General features: G+C 35.0%; 4 protein-coding genes across 4 annotated transcripts; 1 reads left to right on the top strand and 3 right to left on the bottom strand.

The window, feature by feature from the left end:
* Positions 1-339: 339 nt before the first annotated feature.
* LOC138938181 (spore coat protein YeeK) lies at positions 340-1074 on the bottom strand. Its single transcript, XM_070304984.1, has one exon. It carries the CDS (start codon positions 1072-1074, stop codon positions 340-342), a length of 735 nt encoding a protein of 244 aa, XP_070161085.1.
* A 1227-nt stretch (positions 1075-2301) lies between these two features.
* On the top strand, positions 2302-3066 carry LOC138938180 (spore coat protein YeeK). Its single transcript, XM_070304983.1, has one exon. The coding sequence runs from the start codon at positions 2302-2304 to the stop codon at positions 3064-3066; it is 765 nt and encodes a 254-aa protein (XP_070161084.1).
* A 4238-nt stretch (positions 3067-7304) lies between these two features.
* LOC138938179 (probable zinc transporter protein DDB_G0282067) lies at positions 7305-8150 on the bottom strand. Its single transcript, XM_070304981.1, has one exon. It carries the CDS (start codon positions 8148-8150, stop codon positions 7305-7307), a length of 846 nt encoding a protein of 281 aa, XP_070161082.1.
* A 5311-nt stretch (positions 8151-13461) lies between these two features.
* Positions 13462-14801, bottom strand: LOC138938445 (protein starmaker-like). The gene is made up of 3 exons (XM_070305403.1): positions 14570-14801; positions 13963-14202; positions 13462-13700 (listed from the first exon to the last, which is right to left on the bottom strand). The coding sequence occupies exons 1-3, from the start codon at positions 14799-14801 to the stop codon at positions 13462-13464; spliced, it is 711 nt and encodes a 236-aa protein (XP_070161504.1).
* Positions 14802-24370: the final 9569 nt, after the last annotated feature.

The following is a 24370-nucleotide window of genomic DNA, read 5'->3' as shown; positions in this document are numbered from 1 at the left end:
TTCGCGACACGCGTCACGGTCGCACTGTGCAAATAATTCAAATTTCATTTTACATCCAATATACATTTATAGTGTTGTAAGAGTCTGATTAATGCAAGCTATTGCGTATTCATGAAAACATATAGCAGCGTAAGAAGAATGATGAGTTAATAAATGCACGTGATATTTTGCCGTTAATTGACATAACGTCACGATATAGTATGAGAAAATGTATAAATAAAGTGTAATAAATCTGTTGGAAAAATTTATTTTGCTCGTCGAAACGTATAACAATTAATGCAGCGTGATAAACGCAACTCAACAAGCAATAGAAGCAAAATGATGATTCTCATATTAATATCAATGTCCCTTTTTGAATCCCCAATGCTTGTGATCTTCATGGCCGCCCTTCTTGCCATGATGGGAATGATGATGATGATGCTCCTCGTGATCGCCATGGCCTTTATGACCTTTATGATCGTGATGATGGTGTCCTTTTTCATGATGACCTTTCTTGCCATAATGGTCCTCGTGATGATGATGATCGTGGTGTCCTTTCTTAAAGTGACCGCCCTTCTTATGCCCGTGTTCATGATGATGGCCACCGTGTTCTTCATGATGACCATGATCATGATGTTCGTCGAAGAATTTCTTATCTTTCTTAAATTCGTCGAGTTTATGGACTTCGTGATGTCCCTTAGTGCTGTGGCCCTTGCCATAATGTCCTTTCTCATGAAATTTGTGACCTTTCTCACCTTTCTCGCCCTTGTGGTGTTCGGCGTGATAGCCGTCATCGTGATGATGATGCTTCTTATGGCCTTCATCTTTGTGATAATGTCCGGAATGGCCTTCTTTGTCATGGTGTCCCTTTTCTCCTTTTTCGTGATGATGTTCCGACTTGTATCCTTTGTCGCCTTTACCGCCGTGTTTGTGATGATGATCGGAATGATGTTCTTCTCCATGCCCGCTCTCATGATGGTGAGAAGCGGCTACCTGCAGGTCGTCGTAATGGGCTCTCGGGATCTCACGTGCGGTGGTCACGCAATGAGAGGCGATGCACGTTGCCAGCAGGCAAATCGCCGCCAATCTGCTCATCGTGCTGTATTTATCCTCGTTTAATCCAATATCAACGAGAGGTGTTTAACTTCGTCGCTGTAATCGGTAGGTATGATTAAATCGCTCGCCTCGCTCGGATTATATATCGATCGCAGGATAATCAATATGAGGGTAGGCTCTTTCGTGGCTCATTACGTCGTTGCGAAAGCAACGTTTCCTTAACCTGTTTAAATTGTAACGCGGATTTCAGTGAACCCACGACTATCGCTTGTGGACCGTTATGTAATATAATTGAAATCGTTGTGTCCTGCTTACCAAACTACGTTTATGCAGCCTAAATAACGCGTTTTTATTATTACTCCCCGAACCGCAGTATACCGATTTTCAACAGCGTTAATTTATTTCTATAACTGACGAAAATTTATACAATTAATATATTTTCCGCAAAGATAAATATACAAGGATATAATATATAACTAAACATTATTATTGAATGTCAGAGAACAGTATTATAAAAAAGAAACGCTTTGATTGACAGAGCAGATAAACTTACAATCAGTAATAAAAATTGCTATGTCGTCCTGATTTATAATTAAGCATTTTATTTTATCCATCTTAACTGCTAGATTGATGGATTTATCTGCTAACAAATTCTGAATTAACATATTATTTTATCTACAGATTTGCGTTTCATTAAAATCTTGCTATATATTTGTAACAAAATATTATATTTTCTTTTAAATATGTATATATATATCTTATATACATATACATTACAATTTGACATTACAATTTTATTAATATTATTTATTAATATATTCAATATTATTTATTAATATATTTAATATTATTTATTATGCACAATTTTTTTATAAAATTTTAATATATGCTTTATATATATCTACACAAAATTACACATGTTTCATATATTCTTTACATATATTACTTTCTTTTTTTTCTCTTCTGTCTTTTATTAACAGTAAGAGCATGAACAGTAATATCGTTTCGCTCTCTTAAGTAATTCAAGATTGACAATAATTCTCTACACCCATACACACACAACTAACAGCGCATTTAAGCAACAGTATACAGTATAGATCAAATGTTTTACGAAATACGAATCCAGTATTGTGAGAGAGATTAAACAAAAGCTAAAGAACGAAAGCGATTACGTGTAAAGCGTTGGTGGAACCACAGGTATATAAGCTTTGCTTTAAAGATTGTTGATCAGTCCATTGTACTCGTTGGTCCTACAAGAGAACCAACATGGCTAAATGCATAGGCCCATGCTTGCTCCTGGTAATGGCTGTGACATGCACGGTCATTACCGTATCTTCGGCGCGAGATGTCCGAAACATAAGAGATTTAGAAGTAGCCGGTTCTCATCATCATGGTCATCATCACGAGCATGGCGGAGGTCATGAACATCATTCTCATCATCATGGGGAACATGGCGAAAAAGGTCATAAGGGCCATAAAGGTCATCATCATCACGAAGAGGGAGAACACGGTCATCATGGCAAAGAACATCATGAAGGTCATCATCACGAGCATGGCGGGCATAAGAAGGGTCATCACGATGAACATGATGAGCACGGCAGTCATCACGAACACGAACATGGCCATAAAGAGTCGAAATTTGGCCATGGAAAAGGCCATAAGAAGGGCGAGAAAACTCACGGTTATCATCATAAATCGCACAAAGATGAATTCCATAAAGAACACAAATTCTATGATGATTACCATAAAGGTGGTCACCATGAGAAGCATGGCGATCATCACGAGCATCATGGTGGGAAGGAAGGCCATCATAAGAAGGGTGGACATCATCATTCCGGCCATCATGAAGATCATCATGGTAAAAAAGGTCACCATGATAAAGGACATTTCGATGAGGATCATCATGGCCACCATGGCAAACATGGTCACGAAGAACACCATCATCATCATGAGGATTATGGAAAGAAGAGCGAGCATCATGGTGGTAAAAAGCATGGTTTCTCGAGCGGTCATCACGGTCATCATCATTAATCATGCAAAGCTTACCAATTTAATGCAATATGAACAGAATAAATTTTTATATCGTTTGTTCCTTGTTTTTTCGTTAATTTTTAGGATACCGAATGATATAAATTTATCTCGTTATTAAAAAATTAAAATGTCTACAATAACATGATTAATCGTATTATTTTCTCTAATAATTCCCATATACGCCCATAACAAAAATAATTTTATGTGACATTTACATTGATATAATATATGTTACAATTTCGTATTTTAAAACATGTAATATTATCGTTATGTATGTGTGATAAAGATATATCTTTTTTATTACAAAATATTTTATATCTATATAATAATTTAATATCTTTTAGTTATATATATATATATATATATATATATATATATATATATATATATATATGAAATAAAATTTAAATGTGAATGAAGGGAGAAGAATATCTTAATTAAATATTAAAATGCTAAATTTTTTCTCATCTTTGTTAAAACAAAATATATAAAATCGTTAAAAAATTTATAGAAATATATAAAATATATGATGTATAAAATTGTATGCCGCTGCGGAAAGTTAATAATCTAAATGAATTTGAATCAGATTATAAAAATGAAAACTTTTATAATTATCAATTATAATAAAAGTATTTATTTTAATCTTTTTACATTTAATTTTAATTTATATATTAAAAAACAACATTGATGCCGTATAACTTTTTATTATAAGTTAATTTAATCTATCGAAAATTGATAGAGTAAATGCAATCACATACAGTATTGCATAATATGTTTATATAATTTTAAACAATTAATGGATTACATGACAGAATCGATAGATATATTAGAATCTTTCGAATATATCTGAGCAAATATTAATATTGTATAAAATTCAAAGAGTTTGTATTTTAAATTTGCTAAATTTTTTTGATGTCGTATAAAAACTCTCTGTGTAAAGATTATTAATGCAAGATATATATATATATTATAATAAAGATAAATCAATTACCAAATTGTCAAAGATTTACAATTTCCTCACAAGTTAAATATATATATGTATATATATATATATATTGAGCAATGCAAATTATGAGTATCATAATTATATATCAACATACCTGAAATCTTTGCTGTTAATAAAAATTCCTATATTCTAGCTATTTATCAAATTCCGATATTAATAAGCAGCATTAAATTTGCCGTTGGGTACAACGCATTATCGAGTAGTGGTAAATAAAGGATATCATGGTATTACGTATTATATATTTCATTCAATGAATTCTTCCGAAAATGCACTATAACTCACTATTTTATAAATGTAAGTTGATTAAAAAGAAATCTCCTACAATAGCAATAATTATATATATATGCAAATCATGCAAAATATATAAAAAAATATACTTTAATATTTTCGATTAAAATTTGTCATTTATTAGTGCTTATTATTTAATTCAATTACATTAATTATACTACCCACACATGCATTATGAGCCGAAATATCGGTGGATCCTATATATATATATATATATAGAGTCCACCATATGTATACGCTCGATATATTAAAACAAAGCCGAAACGAAAGCACACAGAATCTACTATCGTATTCATCCTGCCGCGGATTTGATTAATGATATGACGCTGTAGCGAATGAGCTTGTCATTTCTATGGCGTCCATCCGAATTGAATTCCGGCATCACGGACACGGGGATTAACGGGTCTTTATGCACTTCTTTACTGCCACGTACGATGTAGCGGGTGTTCAGGATCGTGCAAGGCTATTCGCCGCCGGAGATTGCATGCACCCGGCAACGAACCTACTTGAAATACTCCGCCATGTGACAATTCCGGCGGCCGACGAAAGGGTCCACCATTGTTTCGGCTCGTAATGCATGTGTGGGTAGTTTAATTAATGTAATTGAAGTAGCTGGGGCACGATAAAAAAGAGAAACGCGAAACACGCGTAAGAAGTACGCACGACCGCGTTGTTCTGTGATTCTGCGTGCTTCCATGGAATCAGAATAATTATTCGACCAAATTAATGAGAGGCTCAGAAACACACGTGACATTTGCATTGCACTTCCGCGAATTTCCAGACTAGAGGCGAAATAAAGGAATTTTTTTCACGTTTTTGCTTTTTGCGAAATATACTCGAGTCATTTACATTGCGTTTCTTTAAATAATTATATGTCAAGTATAAGTAGCATATATAATAAAGATAAATTATTTCCTATAAAAAAGTATAAATATGATTAAAAATACAAGAATTTTTGAATATATTATTGCCGAAAACCAGCTAAATGAGCTCCGCCCTGAATTCGAGGTACCTTTAATAAAATTTTCACGAAGCCGAAGTAAACTCTCGAATAATAAATGATTTGCGCGCTACAGTCGTATAATGAAAATTGCATCATGCGACCGCGCAAGAAATCCTTTGACAACATAAGCTGCTAGATTAAATATTTGGATTAAGCTTATCTTGTTGCCGTATTTATTGCATCTTGCTAAAAACCAAGGTATAATCAAGTTTGTTCATAATCAAAGCTTTACGCCATCAACAGCACGTGTATAAGTGAGTGTTCTTAATCCATTTACGTAAAACATCAGCAGACGCAGATGGAAATAGATTGAAAAATGTGATTTGCCTGTATTCTTTAATTTTAAACAGTTTTATTTTACTTAAAGACACCTTTATGTAGTAAAGATACTAATCATGTATACTTATATCAAAATTCAGTACTTTTAATATTTGTAAATATAATTAACTGTTTATAAATTATATGTGCAAAGATATATTTGCACAATTTCGAAAGTCTACGTTGATTAATCGACAAATAATGAGTGCTAATTATGTATGCACATTGCAAGAGACGATTACTCGATACATTGAAGCGATATGTATGTTTTCGACGGCTTGCGCTGACTGCTTAAATTATCATAATGCGACAATATAATGGAAATAAAGGTTACAATAAGGATTGAGAAAGAAATTAACAAGAAAAATCTTAAAGAATTATTTGTATAAAAACGTCAACATTTATTCTTTCGAAAAACAATTGACTTTAAAATAGTATGTGTCAATCTGAAAAAAATTTAATGATATAGGAAAAGCGCGAGAAATGGACTATATTATTTTTGAGTATCGTTATAAGTTGCACATACATATATATAATATAGTTTTTATTTTTTAAATATTTTTTAAATATTAATTAAAATTGTTTAAATATTAATTATATTGTATTAAAAAAATATATTTACATTTATATAATATATATATATATATATTTATTTATTTATTTAATATGATTAAATATATGATTTAATATATAATTGATGACGTAATATTATGTTGCACACTATTGCAAGGGATAACATTGCAACGTACATATGCGGTATTTACCTACAAATTTAACGGTGTCAACTTGCAACGCGCGTTCCCGCGGCACATTAATATCGGGTAATCAATTCAATCAGCTGGTCAATCGATTAATCTCAATTATTGGCGCATTAATGATCTGTATTATATGTAACATTAAAATTCATGCTATTGATGGAATTGCTAGTATATTATTCTTGTCCAACAATAGAGAGATCCTGTTCTGAAAAATATTTTTATTGTACACATAATTAATTTACGCTTGCTTGAACCAATGAAACTGTCGCTGCTTGCTAAAAAAAGTAGTATTGACACGAAAACACATGCTATTTACAAAATAAGCATTTGATTTGTTTAATCTAATTTTTAGAATTGATAAAAGTAACACGTGATGTTGACGATGATGTGATTTATGAATTATTTATGAGTAAAATCCTTAATTATATACAATTATGCGTTTCTTCTCACGCAATCGTTATCTTTATCAATAAACGGAAGCACAAGGCGAGAGGAAATGGCAAAATTACTTAAGTTGGGAAGTGGTAAAAGGCCGCCAAGAAAAACGATGGCAATAAATCGTGAGGAATCGATAAGGCGTAATATCACGCTGCCGTCTTGACTGTAATGTAGCTGCTGGAACAAATATGAGCTGGGGAGAAACTTATTTGCCACATTAAGACCGAAAGAGAAAGAAAAACCAATGAAAGAGAGTAACACAATCAAGCAATTTCTTTGCGCGTGTTAGTATATTTGCGCATAATTATATTATATAAAGAACAATATAAAATATACGATCACGAAATGTCGTCGCGTGGTAGATATATCTGAAGTAACTGTAAAATGAGCGATTACTTTTTGATCCGTAATACTTGAGCCAATAATTTTAATGCCCTTTCTTATAACCGTATTTTTTTCCGGATTGATGATCGCCTTTCTTGCCATATGCATCGTCATGAGAATGGTGCTCCTCATGGCCGTGCTTGCCATGGTGGCCCTTATGCTCCTCGTCGAGATGACCTTTGTCATGATGGCCCTTTTTACCGTGATGATCCTCGTGATAACCGGAATGATGATGACCACCCTTTTTGTGATGACCTTCCTTCTTCTCATGATGACCATGAAAATCACCATGCTTCTCGTGATGTCCGCCCTTATGATAATCATCGTAAAACTTATGCTCTTTGTGATATTCGTCTTTGTGAAACTTGTTGTGATAACCCTTCGTCTTATGACCCTTCTTATGGCCCTTCTTCTCACCAAACTTGCCACCCTTGTGGCCTTTTTCGCCCTCGTGATGTTCGCCATATTTTTCATATTCGTCATGGTGACCCTTCTTTTTGCCACCATGTTCCTCATGATGACCAGAATGATGTTCCTTATCGTGCTTACCGCTATCGCCTTTGTCGTGATGATGGTGACTCTTGTATCCCTTCTCACCTTTTCCACCGTGGTCCTCGTAATGATGAGATTCATGTTTGTGACCGCCACTGGATTCGTGATGATGACCCTTATGTTCGGTTGCTGCTGTTTCGAGGTCATCCGCCTCTGCGATTGGCGACGAGACCACGATCGGCTCTAAATGATCCGCATGATCATCGTTCTTTCCTCGCACATCGCGCCGACTGATACGCGATTTCGCACTGACCAGTTCTCGAGCGTGACACATCGGGTGCAACGTTAACGAACATATTGTTACGAATGACAAAAATAGCATTGTACCTCGCAGCATTGCGATCGCACCCGGTTTCGATCAGACTGATGGCCGACGTTACAACGGTTGACACTTAAATATCGATGGTCCATCTACTTCCGCCATAGCATGGCGATAGCTGTTTCCGCCAAGTCCACTTTCATCCGCACGACCGCAAGTGTTCCTAAATTTCGTTCCAATCTCCGTTGACACCGGTGCGGTGGGCAGGCACACGGTTTTACACTTCTTCGCATCACTGCACATTGCGTTTATTCTGCTAGAATATTTCGTCGCGCCGTCTATCGTAATATCGATACAATCGGGTGTTAAAACATTATTTGTCGTGCCAGTTTATTGCAATTTCTTATCTGTAAAATGACATAACAAATTGATTCGTTGATCTTCTTCTAATAATATTTATACCTCGAATTATCAGCTTTTACCCCACACACACACACATACATAAACGAATGTTTCTGATAACTTTTTATTCGATTAGTCGTTATTTCAATACATCGCGTGAACGCAATATCTGCGCATAAAGTTGTATTTGGCATCAGGAAGAACTTTCCATTACCACTTTTTCCATGATCATCGGTCTGCCGCAGGAACAATATTACGGAAATTTCTAGACCGCAACAGATCGCATTATCTTCTTCATATATTTGGATTTATTTTTTTCTCTTTCGTACTCAATATTTACGTTTTAGATATAATTAAATTAATTTTAAAAAAAAACTATGATTAATTTTCTATGTTATTTTATCTTCTCTTTCTCACGCCGACAAATCTCTTGTTTTGTATAATTTCTTCGGGAATTTGTTAATTGAATTGCGAGGATATTAAATATGACAAATTGCCTCTCACTTTTTCAGATAATAGCTATTAATGCAGAAAATGTAAAATCTCGGTCAGTTTGAAGCTGACATGGATGGCCCAAATGTCTATTTCGAATCAAAGTGGCATCCCGTTGTCCGACACATGCGCACGTTCCATCAACACCTCGCGTAACGACGTGACCTCAATCGATATTTGAAGTTAAGTACCCTACCAGATGCTCGCGCAATCATTTTAATTAACGTTATGACGTACAAATATAGATATGCATACGTCATTTTGTATATCGTGTAGGAGGGTTTTGTTGTCACAACGCGCGCATCGTTGCGCTTGCCGGCTTATCGATAAACTGTCTAATTTTACCATTAATCCTATTATCTGCGACATAAATTCGCTTCTCGTAAACACGGCACCATTTATAACGTCATAAGCCAAAAACAATTTATTGAGTTTTACAGACGTTGGCGACGCGTATATCACGCTCGGCGTTCGTTGCGCGAGTCGTTTCGCTAACTGTTGACCCATTTGTTCCAACATTCCTGACGGTTTTATTAGATGATCTCGAAAAACCATTGAAAACCAAGAGAAATAATGGCCTCCCTAATCTTAATCTTTCACCAATTCTATGCCAACGAAAAACGCTATGTACATTCAATAAAATTAGAATGTCAAAAGAAAGAGATTTATAAATTTCAGTAATTATTAAGATGCAAAATTTGCACATAATATTCTGTGCTAACGGAATAGTTTCTTAACCCATGATGGAATTTGACAAGACTAAATAAATGAGAGTAATAATTAATAACGATGTCGGAGACGGATAAGGTAACGAATGTTGGAACTAGAAAACCGCAACATGATTTTCACTGCAAATTTAATGTGTCAGTTAATTTGCAGTTTAAAGTACTGACCGATAGATTCTGACCTTTTACGATCTTATTTGGCAGCCATCCTAGATTGAAGATTGGCTGTTATTGGTGTTGGCGCTGCATAATCAAGATAAAGATTGGTTACTGCCCAGTTTCGGCAAAGATCCCTTATATAGAAGAGAAACCAAGGGTTCTGCCAAGTTCGATCTCGACTCGGTATCGTTGTAACGTAGATTAGATTAGGTGGCATTCACCGTAGACCTCAGCTCAGATGGAAAGATTGCTTTGTAAGCAAATTCGAGGCAACGTCGGACCATCCGCCAGATCGCCCGCCTCTTCGTTTGGTCAATGAGCGCAAAGGCGCGACTTGAATTAAAATCTAAAATTCCATTGAAATTTTTATGTATGAGTAAAGCTCGGTAGAGTGTCGTAAATCGGAGCATGGTTCGTTGACTCTTCAAGCATTTTAACGTCGTTTTCGCTCCAGTACCGAGGATAGTAATATAATGACACAATCTGAGAAGGAATAACTTTCATAATTAGAAACTCAAATATCATATTAAACTTGTCTTTTATTAAGATTCTATTAATATAGATATTCATCGTAATATTAATAGTAAATAATATTAATATTACAAAATAATAATACTAATATTACAAAACAAAAATATTCTATTACTTATGTCAATAATTAAACAACAAATTCAAAAATTTTACAAAGATATAAGAAAAATTAAAAAATATTTATGAGACATTATTACAGACATGATTAAAATATTGGATGAGTTTTTTACTGATTTTATTAATAATTACTAATGGAAAGCGGAACTGAGGCATAAGAAGAGCAACTATTGTCAATTCCGCGTCGTTAACTTATGAAATGTACAGTCAGTTGATGGAATTGTTAATCTCCACTCTCTTAATCGAACAAACTATCTCACATTGAAGTTTTACTCTCGCACCATCTTTCCTATTTCTTTTCTTTCTTTCGTCCTTTTTATACCGTTTTCCTCGTAGCGTATTCTTCCTCTTCTATAGCGTATTCTTGCACGCTGAATAAAACCGTCAGGCTATATACTGATGAATAAAAGGACCTCGCGCTGGTTTCTGGGTTGCTAATGAAATTGTTTTCTAATTTAAACCCGGAGGAGCCATCCAAGCTACAAGCTTTTCTGGCGATAGCCGCGAGAGAGCTGACAGTAATAGTCTGTAATTTGAGCTCCACTTTCGCTTTGTTTGCCTTTTAAGCTCATTTATGCAAGCAAAAATAATTAGTATATTCAACTGATCTGTTATCGCAATATTTGCTAATTGCATGTGAGAATGTGTGGGAGTAGCAAAATTAAAAACATATTGCTACAAAATTTTTAAATAGACTAGACTAATAAAGTAAAGAAAAGAGACGAGAGAGAGAGAGAGAGAGAGAGAGAAAGGAAACAAAAAAAGGAGAAAAAAGAGTATTACATATATCAATATGTCAGTGGATTGAGACTTTAAATTTTATTATCTTTATTATATCACTTTAAATATAGATTGAATCAGTTAAATCTGGATTTTCGCTTGATAAATTGTTTTTTTTTTTTTTATCTTAATCCAGTAAAGCAAAATAATATATATAATTTCTCCTCAGTTTTTTAAATTAAATATACAGCAGAAAAGAAAGATTAATATAAAGAATGTGTAACAAATTACTAGCAAATTTAAACATGTTTTTCAAATTTATTAATCATGTTTATTAGAATAGATCGAACGAGTTCCTGAAATTGATAGCAAAATACAATAATTCTTTATTACAGTACTGTTAATTATTTCGTAAAATTAACAGACCGATTTCCCGCCCGAGGATGGGCAATCACCTGAATAGCTCCCTCGTTATAAATAACTGCAAAATGTAGCCTCATAAATGTTACATATATACTTGTATTAGAGGTAACGATTAGAGCTAAAATATATACAACAAGACACAATTCTTGCGTGACGGAAAGTACTTTTTAACAAATACTCACGTTTTTATCGTCTTCTGTCAATTGGAACTATACTGTGTCGACAATTAGCCGTATCTATTGTATGCCAACCGAGTGGCAGTATCTGCAATCTAGCACGGTTCCAAACCGTGGCCATTAAGCGCACAATTAAACTGAATCTATAATTGTAGCGGAACAAATTTGAAAACTTATTTGCTTTCCGAACAAAACACAAAACTGACATGAACAAGTTGCAAACTCAAATAAAATACAAAGCGTATTCTGATTCAATGATACAGACAGTAAATTCTTGACTTCCGGATAATGTTAAATCTGAAATTAGAATTAAGCTTTACAACAAAGGTAACCCAATTATATTCGCACTTACGCGAAGGAATTAAATGGCAATTTCATTAGTCGAGATATAGTTACGGCGAGTAATAAATGTTGCGTCGCGTCAGTGCGATTTAATTTAATCGAAAATCGAATAAAAATACTATATCTTGACTAAATAAATCGAACGGCCATAATATAAATACAGCCAAATATAAAATCACGTTATATTAAGAATAAGTAGCGTGTGTGTATATATATATATCGGCTACTATGATATTAAATCATAAATCTATTTCGTTTCTATCACAAAAGAGAAACTCTCTCTTTTTGTCATATTTCCATTAAAGAATTACATTTTTTTACCGTCTAATTGAATCAGTGATCCTGCTCAAAATAAGCGTACTTGTTTTTATGATTTTCTAAATTGACGAGATTGGACAAGAGGTGTGCTTTCAATGAAGGAATGAAGTATTTAAGGGATTAACGGTTCAGCGAACGGATATGCATTCATTCATACTGTGAGAACGAACTATTTGCATACAACGCGAAACACCCAGAATGGATTAGCTGTTGATAATCGATCATGCACGGACATTGCTAATGTAACGAGTTTCGCCGGGCGATAATTTTGAGCGTACGCTCGTACTTTCGCGATCGATTCCAACGCGAAAGCGTAACGGCAAATTTCATATTGGAAATATTAATCTAACGTTCAATATACAATATTTGCCTAGCAGCGCATACTCTACTTTATTTACGTTGTTTTGAAATAATGTTTTGCAAAATAGTTGCTGTCTTCGCTTTTTTTAATTAAAATTTTTTTGTAATTGAAAGATTAATCGCATAGAGATAATTGCGGTTGAAAAATCAATCGTGTAGGAATAATCGCATCAAATAAACATCACTTGAAGCTTAATAATCGTGCACATAGCATGGAAAATTCAAAGGTAACAACCAAATAAAATTAACATATGCATCGATGATGTGTGATAAATTTATTAATTATCAAACATTAACTTTTACTATATCATAAACACCATAATTAACAATCTCTTTATATTACTATCTATAATACAAATATGTCATTCACACTCTAATCGGATATAATATAATAGAAAACATGCGCGCATGCATGCATTGTTCCCATTTTTGAAAATGAATTATTCGTGCATACATGTGCATGAATGTACGCGTGCTATGTTGTCAATAATTATACGTGCAGATTTTTATGTAAATATAAAATAGGACAGGATTAAAATTACAAAACAAAATGCTAGAATTTGAATAAAATATCAAAAAATAAAAATTTTTTAATAAAATTAATATACATCCCTCTGATATTTACTAATTATCTTCTTCGTCTTCTCCGTCGGAACTATAAGAGCTATGTGTCTCGTAAGATTCCTCGTCACCATCTCCAGAGGAATAATTTTCGCTATGACCATAATGTGAAGATTCCGGCTCTTTATCCGTGTAGTGGCCGCTGTAGTGATCTTCATCGTCGCTTCCAGTATAATGCGAGTATTCGCTTCCTTCACCGTGATCTCCCCCGCCGCCGATATAGTCTGTATCGACCATAGTACCTATAAAAATTTTCATATCGTATTAAACACAATTTAGGAACAATTTCGCGTTATCCACAGCAGCCACTTCAATTCGAACTCAAAGAAGCGTTACGATTATGAAGCTTATGGACAGTCGAGTTTCTATTCAATTCTGTATAAGATAAATAAAGGGAATTGTAACGCCAGAATTTTTGATCTATTAAGTTAATTCTTTACTCTGTTTTATATTATCGTATTAATATATGTTGCTGATTATAATTACAATTTAACATATTTTTACCTGCGCCCTCGTGGTCACGATTCTTTTTCTCTTTTTGATGTTTCTCGCTTTTCTTGTCAGCAAAATCTTTGCCGTAACTGGTTTGCGTCTCAAATTCGTATTTGTCGCCGTCTTGTTTGTGGAAGGTGTCAAGAGTCTTGTAGCCTTGATCACCTTTACCGTAGGTTTCCTTCAAGTAACCCTTCTCGCCGTCCGCATCGCTTCCGTAGGTTCTGTAGTAACCACCCTCGTCTGATTTGCCTAAAACCGCATTGTTGTCCATCCTTGTTATGCTCGACAAGACATTTAACGTGTTCATCAAATTTAGCATTCGACAATAAACGTTAATCCGTTTATTTCAGGGAAAGAGAAGAATACAAGAAATAAATAAAGAAATAAATGAAAGATAACAATACAATGCAATGTACATAAAAAATAACGTGATTAATAAATTTCTTTTTTAGAAACAATATTTTTGTTCTCGTCGATTATCCCATAATTGTCATACGCCAATATCTGATAAATCATTTTTTTTTTAATTTTCCTATAACTTTGTTCTTAAATATTGCATTATTTTAAATATGTCATTATCGTATATTCTAGTAAAAAGTACTAACTAAGGACATACCAGATGCGTTTTTTATACTTTTTTTAGTGTCTCTTGATTTCGGTGCGTTACCAACGCTCATTAAATCCTCTACTTCCGCAGCGACTTTTAACGGCGCCGGTTGATGTATCTCGCGAATAAATGAGCCAACGGCGGTGACATCGTCCTCGACAGCCTCGTAAATGATAGGTCTAGCCAAGGTATTACAAATAAGCAGGTGCGGAAGTAATGACACAAACAGTTTCCAATACATCTTGCAGGATCACTTTAATCTCGTCGGTCTCGACGATACCTTGTCTGTTCAATCTATCTCGCTGAATCTTTTATATCGCTCCCACTTTCTCAATCTAGATAATTCTTTAGAGGGAAACAATAGACATTGCGTATATTTTTATCGATCTTGCAAATCGTTATTGTGGCTAATCGCTTAAATTAGCAATTTGATTTGCGCCTCGCGCTAGTTTCATAATATCTTTCACAGTGGACGTCACCGAAAAAAAGAGTTGCTGTTTAAGATTTTTGATCGATTGTCTATCGATCATTGTTCTAGTGTTTAAGAAACTAAAAAGAATCCGTCACGATTGTGTCATTCAACTGTCGGCTTATGTAAAGACATCTTTTCGTCATCAAGAAAGTAACGCCGGGAAATGATGGCAATGGATCGATTGCGCTTCGCGTATCGCATTAAGCTAAAGTATATTGATCGGACGATCGGAGAGATATTATCTGTGTCGTGTGTACCGCACGAGTGATCTCGCGCTTTCAACGATCGCGAATGCAAAAACCGTGGTACCTATCAACTTACTGACGATAGCGGATAGAATTGTTTGACGTAACGAGGCTTTAATACATTAATCTCGCAGAACATTATAACTGTATTTATGCCACTCTGTAAAAGTTTATTTAGAACTATTTAGAATTTTAGGATTCGTAAGAAAAGAAAGAGTGACAAAAGGGTGATGAAATATTCTTTGTATTTTATATATAGATACATATATAAAATCAACGTTGGATTCCAAATATATTTCATCAGATATAACATTCTTGGCAAAAGACGTGCTAAGCTGTCATAAAACATGTTGAATTAACTTTGATATAGAATATATACAGGATTAAATTCAACTATATGTAATATCGAGAATATGACGGGAAAACGCATTTGCATTTTATTGCTTTTAACTTTGTGCATGCATTTCTGTGTTTTGATCCGTATTAATATTTAACATAACATGAAATATAATATGAGAGAGATACAATTAATTCGGAATCGTTATCATCAGGCGAAATTATATATCAATGACTTGATATAAGTGAGACCTCTAGTAATAATTATCGTGTTGAACGGTTTCGTATCGAACATAATAAAAGCGCTGCGTGAGGTGAGTCGATGCCACGATCAAGTATTCATAATATTGCGAGATAAACGCTTTTAAAATTATAACAACGCCGGGAAATTGTTTTAATTGTATTTTCTTTCTATGCTTTGCTGTGAAACAGCACGCTCTGTACACGCATGAATGCGCACATTTTAAAACAGGTTGGAAATACGTAAGAGATAATCGCTTTTTTCATGACATTTTGACATTTCACGATTGTTGTAGAAACGTTCCACTTTAATGATTATTACGCAGAAGTTACCAGTGGAAAAAAAATTAAGTTTTTAATGTAAATAAGAAACCAATATGAAATAGAAAAATATCGCAATTACAATCTAAAACAATATACTTTTAGATTTGTTATATCTATCTTACTGCATTAGTCAATAAATTAAATTATTGTAATATTTAATATTACATATTTAATATTTAATATTTATAAATTATATTTAATATTTAATATTATACATACACACATATATGTACAATATGTAATTTTTCTATAAAAATTAAAATGTATTATATAAACTTACATTAAAATAATGTCGTTTATAAATAGTTGAACCATTCAATGTATTGCGGTTAGAAAAAATTATTACTATTAACAATTTTAATAGATTTTGTGTTATCTTGCGTAAGAAAATAGTAGATGTCTTTTTTAAGAAAATAATCAGATACATTTTTTTATTAATTCATTAATAAGAAATTTTATTAACATTATAAACATTGATATATGTTAAATATTAATATCTGAAACAATAAATTGTGCTAAAATTTTAATGCGAATTATATTCATGACACATAAATTATAGTCAGCTTTATCCTAATCTATATATCAACAAAAACGGATATGCAACGAGCGGTAATTGATCATTAACGCCGTAGCATCGTTCGTCAGGCGCTGTCGGCGCAAGAAGCCAGTAAATCTCGAACTTCATTTCCGTCGTCCACTTGACGCGATACAAGGGGCATTAGGATGATCGTCACTTAAAACCATGGTGTCGACGACGTTAAGCGTCTTAGATAGTTGCTGCGCCAACCAGTTTTCTCAGCATAATCCGGTAATTTAAAAATCTCGAATGGAATGTAACACCTCGTATCAACCGCCGTCTTGGCTGTACTAAGATCCTCGTTTCGCCAATCCCTGTTGCATCACCACCTCTATTCTGGTCGGCCGATGTGCGCCTTTAGCCACAAGTCTGATAGTAAAGTAAAGCCGATGATTCCAGGGATAGCCGTGATTGGGGGGGAGGGGAGGAGTAGAGGAGGGATTGCATCGCGTCAAGGGTTGCATTCTGATTAGGGTAAAACGAAGAGTTTGAATAGTCTCATTGGTATGCAAAGTTCACTAACCCCCCGCAATCTATTCAGTACGCTTTTTATATAAATAATATGTTACATTATATATGAGATATGTATTGGATAGCAAGTTTAACCGAATTTCTTAATGTTTGATTACGATTAAGTATTTAATAATTTTATAGTCTGAGTTATCATTTCGTTATGTGAATTCTATGCGTGCATATCCCTTATAGAGAAAAAAGTATAGAAAATAATTATAAATAATGAGATTAATGCAGTTGAAAGAATTATATATTTGATAACCATCTTATTGGAAAACAATTAATCTTTAAAATATTATGTGTGAAATATTGTATGGGGAAATCTTATTATTTTTACTATTATTGGAAGAACTTTAACGCAACTTTTAATATGGATTTCTTATAGTAATCGAAGTAAGACGGAACATTTTCAACTGGCTAAACATTTTTTAAATAATGAAGCAATATTTTATGTGAGCAATGTGGTTAATCATCGAACGCTGGTACAAATATTCTTTGTATCCGTAGAGTTACAATATTGATTTTGACTTAAAGTTACCATACAATGTGTTACCATTCAAACTGTAAATATAATTGATCTAAAAAGGATTGTTGTAAACATATTGATACCTTACTCCAATAAATTCTTTTTATTAACAAATACTAAAATAAAAAATAATATTTTTGACGTTGATTTTTGACTTTTCATCATTCGATATGTAGTCAATGATATAAATGAATATTTTTTTAATGCAGACGACACTTTCGTGAAATGCATGTGAATATTGTTTGTGGGTAACTGATTTACTGTTGGTAAGCTTAAATTACCAATTGCTAACAAATAAGAAAAATTGATAACTTTTACCGAGATAATATATCGTAAGATTGATATAAAACATGTACATTTTTTTATTAACATATAAATAAAAATTAATAATATATAAATGGATAAAAGTAAACCAATATGTACAAAAATATTATTAACATATACATTCAATATTGTATATTTAAATTTATACATTATTCTCAAATTAAATAAAAAAAAAGAATATTCGTATGCAAATTTATAAAAAGTTTAAAAATATTTTTCATATATAAATCAATAAAGTAATATACTTCTTGGTAGTCTCAAAAGATGTCGATAGTATATCTATTCGCTATTTATTGAGAAAAAGAGGAAGATTATCATGTTTTATAAATCTTAAACATATGACATAGTAAAATAAATAGAAAATGTCAGGATTATATTAATTATTATAATTTTTAATTGTCTTTCGATTTATAAGACATAAAAATTCATAATATAATAAATGATTAATTATTATTTAATAAGACAATATTATAGAAATCTTGCATTTTCTTATATGTACAAGTTTTAATTAAAGATTCGCATTACGGAGACATTGTAGTTTAATTCGACATATTTTTGCAGAAACGTATATTTCTATTATTAAACATATTTTCATTACTTTAATTTACTACTTAAATAAACATTTTTACTAAATGTACAATATCTTGACGAGATATTCTGCAACATCATAAAAACAAGTCATTTTTTTAGATAAATATCAAAGTAATCTATTAAGAACGTTAGCTGAGCGGGTGTAGGGTGGCGGAGCAGTAGCGTAAACGAGATATAGCCAGACGAGAGGGAAGAGACGATGCAATTAGGAGAGGACATAAATCCCACAATTTAGCACACTTCCACGCGATGCCAGCAATTCGCAGAATACAAATCAATCAGCATAACGGTCGACTGCGCATTTAATTTCCATTCGGCTTCTGATCGAGTGAGATTCGACGATTCCGCTACACTGCGTGTCGGTGCTTTGTCGTAGAGCCGCTTGTATGGCGGCAGGTACCACCGTAGACACACACACGATATCTCGATCCCGCATACCGTGCTCGCCACTCATCCTATTGTGGAATCTCTCGAAACGAGTCAAACGCAACTGGACAACGGGGCACAAAAAGGATTTCGCGCATCCCGTGTAACGAACTCGACGATGGCGTGATTCCGATGTGTAATAATTTGAGTTTACATGAGAGCGATTGATTTTTATATAATCTTTTTTCAATGATATTTAGAACAATACGAAATGTACATATTCGCATTTATATTTTTGACAAATTAATAGCAATATATAAATATATATATTATATTCTTCCACATAAACGTTATATTTTTTTATACTATATCTTTAATGATGTAATACTAATTGTAAGTAAATTCTTTATCGCTATAATTACTATATATTTAAATACTAATATAATAATATTAATAGAATTAATAATACAATATATTTATTTGTTTTAATAAATATTACATTTATTTAATTTTCATTTTTTTTACTTTTTAGCAGAGCTCTGCTCGCATAAATACAAGCTATTATTGATATCTCTCGATAAATCCGAAACGGTCAATATGTCGACGACACTTTCGCTGCTACCAAACGCGAATACAAATATCACGTCCGTAGAATTGCCCTCGCGCACCACTTCCCTGAGATTTTGCCCCCAAACTACCACCGTCACGAGCCACCGTCCGGGCTTACCTAACTTAGTCGACGGCGGTAGCGCGGGTCGCCGTCATTGCCAACCAAGTTTATGGCCCAGACCGACGCCCATAAACTGTACAAATGGTAAATCTACCGTAAGATCATCCCAGCCGAAAATGATTTATCGTAGGTTCCGCGGGGCACGTACACCCGAGAGCCGGCCAGCGCGGCGGAGGTCCTGCTTGACCTCTCTCCCTTAAAGATCGTATATGTGTGTATGCGTAAATACAAGAAAGAATTGGTGATGACGGAAAGTGGCGCGAGCGAATGCCAGTTTGCCTCTTGGACGCGTTACATCCTTCATCGGATATCTTTGAATGTCATCGTAAGCATACGGAGAATCTGTATCTAAGCTGGCAATATAGTGCAAGTGTCAGGTAGTACGAGGTTCGATGATAGTTTGTGATGAACATTTAGGAAGCTGCTTGCGTGTGGATCTGACACTTGCGTGCGATCCTGTCGTTATCACTCCAGAATTATCAATTTGGGGGATATGTATTAGACGCGCTAAACAATAATGATGGGAAAGTGTTAAACTGTTAAACAAAATATTAATCATACTTTCTCGATTTTTAAAAACAAAAGAATTTAATCTGTATTTAATGTAATACGTTGTTATTTATATTGCGATATTATATTGCTCTTTATATAATTATATTCTATTCAACAGCTTGATCAGTCACATATTATTCTTCAATTCCATCTATTATGTTACTTTTTAAAGTCTAACAACTTCTAGACAGACATTCTTTCTAAATCGCTACTATCAAAACTCGATTGAATCCTCGCCGTAGGATATCCATCGATTTTGCGGGTTGCTATGTCCACATACATGACGTAAACGCGGAATGGATGTGCATCGAGAATCGCTTACGGCAATCCGTCTCTCCTGAGACTTCAGGCATAAAGTGTCACCGACAATAATAATGTCCGATAGGCTTTACAGGGAACAAAGAGCTTTGAAAAGAGACCGTGGTTTGGTTTATGTAAGAAAAAGGTTGGTCGCGTGGATAGAAAAAAAAAAAAAAAAAAAAACTGTGGCTTTTCAGAGTTTATTTCAATCATATCGTGGAATCGTGCTCTGATTCAGCAGCGCCATTGCGAATTTATTTCCAATTAACTTAGATGTAAATTAATTCGTTTCCAAGTTTGCGATCGCTATTAGATATTGAGTCATGTACGCGTCTCACAAATATGTATTGGAATTATGACAATTTAAATTAAAACAATTTAAATTAATTTAATATTTTAACTATTAAGACGCGTTTCCCTTTAAAAAAAAAAATATGTTAAATTATTTACTCGTAATGGATTAAAATAAAGCATATAAAATCGATAAATAAGGAGGGAAATTGAGTGCACGTATGTTGACGCAACAATATTTTATATAAAGACTTCGACACATGCTGCTTTTTCTAAGCACTAACGCGTGCTTCCGGTATCGCGGCTCATTCATACAACTATTAGTAGCAAAACCAGTGATTATGACGTGTTACATTGCAATATAGCGTTAAATATAGTGCAACAATTTTAACTGTACCTCCGGTAAATGCGGGGTAAATGCCATAATGCTATCGGCGATAATAAAAGATGCGCCGTGTGTCGGCAGTATTGATCCACCTACTTACTATTTACATGCTAGTAACAAAGGTGTCTCGATTGATACAGAATGAAGCGTCCCTTTCTTACCTCAGCAGCGGATTTAACTTCCCGATATCCACACCTGTACTTACCTGCACCTCAAGTGAGATGAACTGTACGTAATGGGACAACCCTTACTAAATCCACCATTGTAAGAAATCGGTCGGAGTTAATAATAGTATTCGGCTTTTGCTTTTGTGGTCTGCGGCCTATATTGTAACGCGGAGATCGTGGCGCGCGTGAGATTGGGTAGGGTTCATTGAGCGGTGCCCTTTCGCGTTATAACGGAGAAAAAAGATGTCCGTTCTTCCGTTTTATTATACCTATTATACACTTTCTAGGGATAAAAAGGATGGAACGCATTCAACGAGTACGCAATCAGTATTTCACGCGATGTATAAAATAAAATCATAAATAGAAGTCACACGCAATCACGTTTCAAACTCGCGTATTCGCAGTTAGCACTTCCAAATACAATTACATGCCAATTAATGCGCTACGCGATAAACTCCGTAACGAACGCTTTTAACTCTTGGAGTTGCAAAGCACTCTCTGGTCTATTACCCATTGATGTCGACTTTTACATATTATCACAAGCCCTACACCTGCGGCCCCTTCGTCAACGCGAAGGCGGAAAAAGCTGCGGAGCATCGACATAAAACAGAAGTAAAGACACGCGAACGCGGAGAATGTTAATGGGTATAGAGAGCGGCAACATTTCGCGCGGTCTCTCTCGCTTCAAAACCATCCCTCTCTGATCATTCGGCCTCTCGCTTTCTCTCGCAGTTATCATTCTATCTCGATCTCTTTTTATCGCTCGGCTCTCTTTCTCTCTATCGTCACTCCCGTTCAGGCCGCTGCCGTTGTCCCGACGTTACTTCCGTGACGATGAGCTTCAATACGCGCCGATAGTCGCGGCGGGAAACCAACGAGCCTACCCAAAGTCGTCCATGGTTTCCACGCATCCAACCCAACCCAAGCCTAGCTCAACCTGGGACGAGGGAATACGTATATACAGGCACGTATACACGCATACATGTACACACGTGGTGAACGCACACTCCATGCGCGGGCGCGAGCGCACACCCATCCGCTCCTCTGAAATAATAATAGAAGAATGAAAATGAAAGAAAAGGAAAAAGTAATAATCTCGGGGATCTTTTAAAATCCATCGAAGCAGACGAAGCCGCCGGATTGTGTTGTGCGTTAGGGGCTTCTCTCTTTCCCCGTTTTCCATCTTCCGGCACTATCGTCCTCCTATCCCTCCCGCTACTCCGAGCTAGCTCTTCTGTCCTCGCTGTATTTCTTGTCTTACTTTTCCTCGCGGATCGAACTTCAACACACGCTTTTACAAGAATCCAGCAGCTACGAGATATACCGTCGTACATAGATGTAGGTACAATTTAGTGACGTCACCGTCGAGGAAAAAGAGGCATCTATACGATAATACATATATATGTACGTATGTGCGATGTGCAGCATATGTATGTACATTTATCTTTCTTCTGGTAAATCCTATCTGTCGATCCATCGATCCCTCTCAGTCATCGCATCGTTGCATGACGATAAATTTTAACGTATGCTGATAAATTTTCTGCTTTTTCACTATTGTTTCAACTTTTGTCATGTAAAAACATGGTCTTATAAAATCACATATATTATACATATGTATATATATATGTATGGAGAATAATCAGAAATTCATAGTCGATTTTTATTCTGCAAAATATTGTTACTATAATTTAATGCCTAAAATTGACTCGTTGTCAGATAATAAATTTCATCTAATATTTTCCTTCTTTTCTTAATTTATTAAGATGAATTTTATATATATATTATAGTTTTTTTAAATTTATTGTGAATTCGGCAATCTTACGGCCTAATTTGGGAAAGCAAAGTTTATTACAGATATGTCTCTGGGGAGACTTTTGAGAATCGGCGAAACTAAAGTCGCGAGAGGGCTACGCATTTTGACGCATTAACACAGTAGAAACGGGTGCAAAGAGAAGGGGTAGGAAGGAGAACGAAACGGGATTCGATGTTCGACGGGAAACGTGGATGGCGAGCGGGAGGTTGGAGGCAGTTGACGAAGATCAGAGCGAGAAGAAGAAGAGAGGAGCAGGGTGAACGGTGGCAAAAGAGAAGGAGAGAGAGTGAGGAAGGAAAGGAGAGGGAAAGAGCGAGAGACTGGGTTTCGTTTCGGGGTGAGCCGTGGAGGAAGGAGGGAGGCACGGGATTTCACGGGAGGCTGATCACGAATGGACGCGTCTCCCGCAGCTCTGCCGCTGACAGCCAGGAATTGGAATTGCATCGGCGTCGCTCGATAGCCAGCCATCCCGCCAGTCAGGCAGCAAGGCAGCCAAACGGCCTAACAGGCAGAGTACCGAGCCCGGCCGTCCACGAACAGCTACTGTACCTGCCTGCCTGCCTGCGTACGGACTGAATCCACTGCCGCTGTCGCACTTCCTCGCGCGCAATCCTCTCTTCGGCGCCGATCCCCTCGGATAGATCTCACCGTGATCTCGGCGGAGAGAGGCGTAGATCCGGAGATCCATGCGAGACGGACGGACGAACGGATGGACCAGATGCCGATATCTCGGCTCTACGGATCTCGCGGCTATATGGATACGTACGAATTCACAGCTAACGCATATATGCATCCGCGTATGTACAGATAGCTCGCGCAAGATTGGAAGATCCGGCCGAGGATAGATGTAATAATTTCGAGGCGATCAATTTCTAAATGTACGATGATTTTGTCAATCAAAGAAACTTTGATAAGCTCGTATTTTTATTTTACGTATGACGAGTTGGCTTCCGAAATTAATTCCATTTTCTATTTTCTCTGTTTTATAAGAAACGTACACGTTAATAAAAATCCATTTTGCATTCAATATCTATAACTAAATTTCATCATTTTATATA

Source organism: Polyergus mexicanus, unplaced genomic scaffold (assembly GCF_030449975.1).
Source record: "Polyergus mexicanus isolate NDT 795.1 unplaced genomic scaffold, iyPolMexi1.0 SCAF_12, whole genome shotgun sequence".
NCBI classification, from domain to species: domain Eukaryota; kingdom Metazoa; phylum Arthropoda; class Insecta; order Hymenoptera; family Formicidae; genus Polyergus; species Polyergus mexicanus.
This window is presented reverse-complemented; position numbering and strand designations above follow the sequence as displayed.